Raw genomic sequence first — 9,181 nt, 5'->3', positions numbered from 1 at the left:
TTTCCATGATCTCTCAGTCTAAGATTTAATTCGCTTTTCATCAGGACCTACACCAAGATCATGAAGACTTGAAGACACTTGGAAGACTTAGAAAACCAGCTCTGTAAGCCTGACGAAGATATCCAATAAAGTTTACGCTGCTGTGAAACAAAATCTGCTTCACGACATGTAACTCATTTCAAGAAATTGTCATGATATATTGTCGAGAAACCAGATTTCCTTGTGAGCTATTTAGTAAAAAAAAATGATGTATCATAACTAAAAAAGGAAACTCTATAGCTCAGCAAGGACCAGAAAAGAGAAGTCAAAATCAAAATAAAGTCATTTCCTTGCAGCTTCGGGCAATGATTTGATGATGACAAACCCGTCCAGTTTCTTTTGAGCGCCGGTTGTAGGTAATTCTCACCATACCAGTTAGTTAACTCATAATCAGTCTCTTTCACGGTTTTAAACTGTTCATTGTTAATGGTGACAAGAGAAGAACTCTTCATCCATTCGGCAGGAGCTTCATAAAAATCAACATAACCGCGTTCTCTCCAGTCGAGTGACACTGGCAGCATACCCTTCACTGCTTCCTCCAGCTCATCGCTAAACAACGCATTCCCGTCTACATCATCGGGCCCGTCAAAGTAGGCAGTCGTATTTACGTCTATATAAGGCGGCAGAAGCAAGTGGGCCCTCTGCATATCGAAGGATTCTCCCACGTAATACTGATTTCCAAGCAATTTTTGAAGAGCGGAAAACGTTAAAGTGTTTCGGTAAAAAGACGACTCTGGTAGAGCAATATCAATGTCATATGTCCATGGAATAATGGCCTGACTTCTGACAGCGCCTAACAGAGTTCCATAAACTACACGGTATTCCACACTAAGTGTGTTCAAAGCCCATTTCAAATCTCTCAGCATTTTTCCTAAAACGGCGCTGCAGCAGATGGGTGCTGCTATGCTGGGAAGGTCTCGTGGCCTAACGTATGGTTTTTCCGAGCACAATTTCCAGTTTGCTACGCAAGCTGTCCACTCGATTCTGTTTTCTGTTACAATGCGAAGAATCCTGTGTTTGTTAGCAAAGGATGCGTATTCGAGAACTCTGTTTGATCCTTCCAGAGCTCCTCGATCCGCGCGCTTAATCTCGGGTGTCCACACGCAGTTTGCCAGCTTAGCCATCTTCAATTCGCCCTTTGATCGAAGAAAGAACTCCAACAGGGTCATTCTTCCAAAACCGTCTAGTAATCCTCCTAGTTTATGAAATATATCTTTTCTTATCATGAATGGCCCTTGTAGAATGTTACAACTTTGTATTGCAGTCAGTTCCGAATCCACCGAGCTCCTAGATTCGACTGGTAGGAAATTCTCTTGAACCGGGCCTGTGTCTCTAATGTGAACGCTCCAGTTTTTTGTGATAAATCGACACCAAGACGAATCCACCGATATATGTCCGACGGGTTTTCGTTCTTTGTGTTTCGGTCTATCTCTTTCTGTGCTGTGTGTTAAAGGCTCTTCCAAACAAGTCGCGCCGTGGAATTCCTTCATTGAACCAAGAAAATGGCTCAACTTCAAAATAAATCGTTTATCATTCTGAGAAATGTCAGCGCTCTGTTTCGATGAAAAAGGAAAAATTACCAAGAGGGAAATATTGTCATCCGCCATGTTGAATATTGCGCCGTCGGAATACATCAAAGCGAGCGAATCAGGCATCCATGGCAGAGGTACAGTGTCATTAGTAGTGAACTTGTCATCTTCCGTTTCGACAGTTTTATATTCAGGAATAATGCTACTCGCGTTTTTAATGCGGCTCGCTAAAACGGAGTAGCAAATAAACAATGCTAGAAGTAGTAGCAGCGCTAATTTCTGCTCACGTCGTTGTAAGCAAACGTGGCGATAAAATGTAGACAATTTAGTTCTTACTTGCCCAATAACTCCAGCAACGGATTTCATTACGCTGTAACTTGGACTGGTTTTACAGGACATCACCACAGGGTGAATCGGAGTCTTATTTGACCGTTATTTCACTTAATTGATATTCACCGACCTAGCTCGAAGTAGTTTCTACTGTCGTGTTCCGGTGTCTGTAATCTTGAAAGCACTGTCGGAAACGTCTGGTTAGCATGTTGCGTGACAAATAGGGCGTGGAGATTTCATACTGATGTAAACTGAGCCAGTAGATAAGAATTAACAATTACCAGAAATTCCTGTGTGACCAAACTAAGATCAAGGGAGGGGGTGGGCTGTAGTAGAGACCATGGGTCACTTTCCAAGGGATGAGGGGGGGGGGCTATAAAAGAAACCGTTGGTATCTGGATAAGGGTAGGGGGCTATAGGAAGAGACAGTAGTCTCAAGTTATTCTAGTGGGTCCCTTATATGTATAATAGTTTTGACCACTTCCCTTATGAAGATACGTCAAAGACATGCTTTGCCGCTCACGCGTCCAGCCGTCTCTTCTCGGGGAGGAACGTAGACCGGACTCGAGAAAGCGGCGGAAATCGATTCCCGCTTTTAAAGATTCCCCGTTTTAAAGATTCCCACTTTTAAAGATTCCCCGTTTTAAAGATTTCCGCTTTTAAAGATTCCTCATTTTAAAGATTCCCGCTTTTAAAGATTCCTCATTTTAAAGATTCCCGCTTTTAAAGATTCCCGCTTTCAAAGATTCCCCATTTTAAAGATTCACGCTTTTAAAGATTCCCCGTTTTAAAGATTCCCGCTTTTAAAGATTCCCCATTTTAAAGGTTCCCACTTTTAAAGATTCCCCAGTTTAAAGATTCCCGCTTTTAAAGATTCCCCGTTCCCCGTTCCCCGTTCTCCATTCCCATTCCCATTTCCATTCCCGTTCCCCGTTCCCCGATTCCCCGATTCCCCGATTCCCCGTTCCCCGATTCTCCGATTCCCCGTTCCCCGTCCCCGTTCCCCGTTCCCCGTTCCCCGTTCCCCGCTCCCCGTTCCCCGTTCTCCGTTCTCCGTTCCCCGTTCCCCGTTCCCCGTTCCCCGTTCCCCGTTCTCCGTTCTCCGTTCCCCGTTCCCCGTTCCCCGTTCTCCGTTCCCCGTTCCCCGTTCCCCGTTCCCCGTTCCCCGTTCCCCGTTCCCCGTTCCCCGTTCCCCGTTCTCCATTCCCATTCCCATTTCCATTCCCGTTCCCCGTTCCCCGATTCCCCGATTCCCCGATTCCCCGTTCCCCGATTCCCCGATTCCCCGTTCCCCGTCCCCGTTCCCCGTTCCCCGTTCTCCGCTCCCCGTTCCCCGTTCTCCGTTCTCCGTTCCCCGTTCCCCGTTCCCCGTTCCCCGTTCCCCGTTCCCCGTTCTCCGTTCTCCGTTCCCCGTTCCCCGTTCCCCGTTCTCCGTTCCCCGTTCTCCATTCCCCGTTCCCCGTTCCCCGTTCCCCGTTCCCCGTTCCCCGTTCCCCGTTCCCCGTTCCCCGTTCCCCGTTCCCCGTTCCCCGTTCTCCGTTCCCCGTTCCCCGTTCCCCATTCTCCATTCCCCATTCCCCTTCCCCATTCCCCTTCCCCATTCCCCATTCCCCTTCCCCATTCCCCATTCCCCGTTCCCCATTCCCCGTTCCCCGTTCCCCGTTCCCCGTTCCCCGTTCTCCGTTCTCCGTTCTCCGTTCCCCGTTCCCTGTTCCCCGTTCCCCGACACAGAATGGATCTCTAAAAGACTACAGCAGTCTCTGGCGACGCCGGACGAAGCTAAATATGATCCGTGGCGAACAGCCATAATCTAACAACCGGGCACGGCATCACAATATAGCATGTAAGTAAATCAATATTGATGTTCACCGACTTTGTCCCTCTAGAGCGAATAATTAAAGAGATACATTTCTGCAATAAACACAGATTTCTGCAATAGAAATGAGGCAAGACAAACCACACTACTCGGCACATGGCAAATTACAGAGGTGTTAAACTCTACAAAGCGATAGATAACAACTGAAACTATGCAGAGCTCTAACCTCTAACGGTCCAACGGCTCTACTCTACTCACAGGCGACCCAAGCTCACGATGCGAGGAGTTATTACTTATTTATTTTTTTAATCTTTATGCGTACGTTCAGCGCGTGAAACGTGACATATTTAAAATTCACCGCCAGTTGTCACAAGTAACGCGAATTGCGGTGTGATGTTTCATTTGTGCACGCGAACTGTTCTTGATCTGGTTGTTGCATCGCAAGTTGGCTTTCGTTCTTGTCAAATTTTCTTCTTGTCAGGACGAAACATTCTTGCCCATTTTCGTCCTCGAAGAGGTCGAAGAGGCGAAAATCTGGTGGAACCCACAGGTTCAGTGTCGAACAAGATCTTTGGCTCTGAGCGACCGTGGGTCGCACTGTAACCAAGAAGAATGGTTGAAGAAACTCGAGGACGCTAGTCCCGCCAATGAAGCTAAAGGACAAAATACAACAAGTGCTAGTCGCACGAAATTGTTGTAGAACGGACGCAATTCCGAAACTTCCACAACGAGAGAGTCAAGCGCAGATGTAGATGTTGACAATGTAGACCTCGAGATTTCCTCTTTTTCATGCTTTTTGGCTTCGCGAGACATGGTTTTCAAAAAATGTCTGGAGAACGAAGGAGCCTAAACTTAAGCAACATAATACCAATGCCGCCGGCGACATCTGTTAAGTAAAAGTGATCACGGCAGTTTAACTTGCAGGAGTACCCGTCGGATCCGCTCCGCAAAATATCCGCTCTGCAGACTAAAGTTGAGCTGGCTGGGAATTTTAGCATTAAACAGAATCTTGCTGAGAATTTAGCTTATTGCGAGCTAGCTAGCTGGAAAATTTTTTTTGGTGTTCAAATAGCTTACATTGTGGTTTTACCAATCAGTTCTGGCTGGAAATTACATTCCGGATGCGATCACTGACTGAAGTGTGTCACTTGACACTCTGTGACTGCTTGACCTTTTGTTTGAAAACATGCTTACAATATAATGTTAGTTGTTTATTAAAGTTTTATTTACCAGCAACCAATAGAAGTCTGTTCTGCTGTCATTTATAGTGTGAAATTAGATCGGTTTCTTTTCCCTTGACGCTCCTTTTTCCCACGTTCAGTTGCATGTTTCACCACCGTTGATCCGGTCGCGGAAAATCATCGTCTGTTCTGCTTTCATGTTCTACCTTGAGACAACTGGTTATCTGGTGATGACGTTTGTTGGTTCGTACAGTCTTTTCACATTTTTGCCTGAGGCCCGGTGAGACTCGGGTAACCTCGTAATAAACGGTCGGTTTCAAGCGTGATCAGATTTTGCCGACCAGTTGTTTGAGGGTTTGGCAGCCAGAGAACTCTGAGGACTCCACTGATAAATTCAAAGGTTCAGGTAAGAACTACTTTGGAGTTGAACTAGCTGAATCAGCCTATATATTTAATATTCAGTGATAATGTTTAAGCAATGTGTGCGGGAAAAGCCGGCGCAGGTTTTCAAACTGTATTCGCCACTGTATTGTATTTCAAACCCAACGGAAAGTGCAGCTTCAGTGAAGACAGTGAAAGCAAGAAAAGGCCTGATATGTCTCAGAACTTGGAAGGGTTTTCGAAATTGTCAGTGCATTCATCCACAGTGATCCTACTTCCAAGTGTAATTTCAATTCTGTAATTTTAACGACCAGTAAAATCCGATCCCGGTGCTGCAGTCGATGATGACCGCTTTTTAACGCGTCGAAGTAGGAATTAGCAAGGAGTGACAGGCCTGCACAACTTCTAACAATGGAAACTTTTGTACCATGTAATATATGACCCCTTTATAGTTTTGCTCTTACGAGTATGTCTTTTAGGGATTTACCTCTTTTATACGATATTAGTGGTGGCTCTTTGAAAATTTGCCGTAGAGAAGGCTGATTTTGTATCAAGTGCCATTTTTCCATTAAAACATTTTTGAGGTTGAGCACTGATGGTTGATATTGTGTTACAAAAGGCAAGAGTTCTTTCCGGCTTTCATGTTTTTGTCTTAGCGCCGATTCCCTTTCTGTGAATTTAACATCTGAAAGGAGTGTTTCGATCAGATTTTTTGGATAACCTCTAGCAAGGAGACGTGATTTGAATTTGTAAATGTTCTCTTCAAATGTTGCTCTTGAAGAGTTAGTTCGTAAGAGTCTTAGAGCTTCGCCAGTCCAACCATCAGTCACATTAGAAACCTACCTGGAAGAGGTTAAACAACAAATCGCGGAGATAAAAATAACCCGACAAAAACCAAACTTGTCACGCAAAGAACGTAAAGCGCTAAATGTTTTACAGCAAAGCAAAGATCTTAATTTCAAAAAAGCGGACAAGGGAAGCACACTTGTAGTCATGGATAAAAATGATAAAATACAAGAGGGCCAAGTCCAAATCAATGACCTAGATAATTACAAGCCTCTTGACAAGCCTATAGTTAAGGAAACACATACGAAGGTGTCACGCTTGATCTCAGAACTACACCGTGGCAACTACATTGATGACATGACTAGAACGTGGTTATCTCAAACACCAAATCCACCGCGGATTCCGGAATTCTATACCCTTACAAAGATCCACAAACCTACTCTAGTAGGAAGACCAATTATCTCAGGCTGCAGTGGGCCTACAGAACGAATATCAGCATTTGTTGACACATTACTTCAGCCTATTTCCATATCACAAGCGTCTTATCTAAAAGACACTACAGATTTTATTAATTTCATTGAAAAGACGAAAGTGAATAAACAAACATTCATTGTATCAATGGACGTAACAAGTCTATATACTAATATACCACAAGAAGAGGGTATAACTACAGTATGCAGAGCATACGAAAACTTTCACAGAAATAACCCTCCTATCCCCACACAATATCTCAAAGAAATGCTAAGCCTGATACTGAAAGAAAATTCTTTCCAATTCAACGGTAAGAATTATCTACAAATCCACGGTACTGCCATGGGTACTAAAATGGCCGTTGCTTTTGCAAATATTTTTATGGCCAATATCGAAACAGAGATTCTTAGCAATAGCGTCGCAAAACCCACAATCTGGAAACGATATATTGACGATATTTTTTCTTTGTGGGATGTCAGCCAACCTGATATAGACAAGTTCATCGAACAAGCAAACTCACATCACCCTACAATCAAATTTACAGCTGAAATTTCAAATACTGAAACTACATTTCTGGATACAGTTGTATACAAAGGCAAACGATTTAGAGATCAATCCATCCTGGATATAAAAACACACTTTAAGCCAACTGAAACCTTTCAATACACTCATTTTTCCTCTAGCCACCCACCGGGTGTCAAAAAGGGATTCGTGAAGGGCGAAGCTCTAAGACTCTTACGAACTAACTCTTCAAGAGCAACATTTGAAGAGAACATTTACAAATTCAAATCACGTCTCCTTGCTAGAGGTTATCCAAAAAAATCTGATCGAAACACTCCTTTCAGATATTAAATTCACAGAAAGGGAATCGGCGCTAAGACAAAAACATGAAAGCCGGAAAGAACGCTTGCCTTTTGTAACACAATATCAACCATCAGTGCCCAACCTCAAAAATGTTTTAATGGAAAAATGGCACTTGATACAAAATCAGCTTTCTCTACGGCAAACTTTCAAAGAGCCACCACTAATATCGTATAAAAGAGGTAAATCCCTAAAAGACATACTCGTAAGAGCAAAACTATAAAGGGGTCATATATTACATGGTACAAAAGTTTCCATTGTTAGAAGTTGTGCAGGCCTGTCAGTCCTTGCTAATTCCGGCTTTGAACATCCCTTCAATGGGTATTTATGAAATTTTTACGGTTAACTACCTCTAGGAATGTGAGTGTCTTTGGTTGTTTAGCTTTCAAGTTAAATTAATTTGTAAAAGTTGTGTTGACAGTGCTTTGCAGTCTTGGGTAAGGCATGGATCAGTGACATGGACTGAGATGAATCACCAACATTCAAGGTATGTATTATCAAGATTTTTTTTACTCGTTTTATGATAAAGATTCTAATGTGGTTTATACACTTTTATCTCGCAATTCCAGAGTGGGAAGCTCATAGAAGACAGTTGTCCAAAGAAAAAGAAAAACACGTTTTTCAGTACTTTTGAGGTAAACATGGTGTTACTAATCAGCACTAAACCAGCTCCCTTTGGTTGTTTTAAGGAGCTGGCATAACCCTTTATTTTTCAAAAAAATCATTAGAAATAATTTTAAACTACTAAATCGGGGTAAACATATAAAGTGTGTTGCTGATGTTGAAATTACAATCATTATTGGGCTAGCAATGTAGAAGTAGGGCTGATATGTAGTAGTAAAGGACTTCAATATTATTTTTTGTTCATTTCCCTAACAGCGTTATATAAAAGTAATTTTGCAACAGGCATTTCTTTGGTGAAAGCAAGTTTGATCTGAATGTCTAGAAGGATTAGAGGGATCTTATTTTAAACATAAGTGTGAACCGTTTTAGATGTCAGAACGTAAAGTGCCAAACTGTCACACGTATGCTGAACCTGGAAGGTATCTGAAGTATCGGAAAACAACGTGCTGGGAGACACCTTGTCCGATCCGCTTAAGACATAAATGGTAAGTTGTATTGTTTTTAAGTGATAACATAATCATAGTGTAGATTTTGCTCATAGCGGCAAAAATAACCACATATTGCTAATTTATCTCTAATAATAGTCAACAGACAATAGGCTGTTGAATAAAGGTCCTAAACAATGCGTTTGTTTTTAATCTAGGTCAAAACGCTGGCCAGAACATTTTTTCGCCAATAATTGTCTTGCTGGCATTTACAATGTTACTCTTTACTGCTGGCTTGCTACTTGGCTAATTGCCATTTTTCTAGCTCGGTATTCAAAATTTTCATTATGTCTGGCTGGGAGTTTTATGAAATAAAGTCGATCTTGCTAGCAGTGAAGAGCGGATATTTTTTTCCCAGGAAAGTTAATTATTAATGGTAATTGACGTGGGAGCACAGAATCAGTGCTTGGGAAGTCACATATTAAATTTCCAGTTAAAGTGTCGTTGGGTACTCCTGAACTTGTAGTTTGTCCCTTCTCGGACGACTCCACTGCGACGCGGGTTTCCGCGCCGGAATATTAGTCGTCTGTTTATTTCAAGTTGTCATAACCCATTGTGGTGGTAAACTGACCCATGCCGACATCTGTCAGTGAGGAGGGGATTTTTAACACCTATTCATACAAATCTCATAAAAGGTTTTTCGTGTTTTTCTCGATAAAATAAAACTGCATATAAGGA

General features: G+C 42.7%; 1 protein-coding gene, 1 long non-coding RNA gene and 1 pseudogene across 2 annotated transcripts; 2 read left to right on the top strand and 1 right to left on the bottom strand.

The window, feature by feature from the left end:
• LOC110055004 (uncharacterized) lies at window positions 1–2,116 on the bottom strand. The gene has a single exon (XM_020761383.2). The coding sequence runs from the start codon at window positions 1,965–1,967 to the stop codon at window positions 228–230; it is 1,740 nt and encodes a 579-aa protein (XP_020617042.2). The 5' UTR covers window positions 1,968–2,116; the 3' UTR covers window positions 1–227.
• Window positions 2,117–3,830: 1,714 nt separating this feature from the next.
• On the top strand, window positions 3,831–9,181 carry LOC149116092 (uncharacterized). The gene is made up of 4 exons (XR_016205324.1): window positions 3,831–5,301; window positions 7,816–7,881; window positions 7,964–8,029; window positions 8,388–9,181. It is a non-coding gene; the product is annotated as an uncharacterized LOC149116092 (long non-coding RNA).
• LOC149116093 (uncharacterized) lies at window positions 6,091–7,645 on the top strand (annotated as a pseudogene).

The sequence above is a fragment of the Orbicella faveolata genome, unplaced genomic scaffold, assembly GCF_042242905.1.
Source record: "Orbicella faveolata isolate gen_17 unplaced genomic scaffold, um_ofav_v1 contig_12, whole genome shotgun sequence".
Taxonomy (NCBI): Eukaryota; Metazoa; Cnidaria; class Anthozoa; order Scleractinia; family Merulinidae; genus Orbicella; species Orbicella faveolata.
This window is presented reverse-complemented; position numbering and strand designations above follow the sequence as displayed.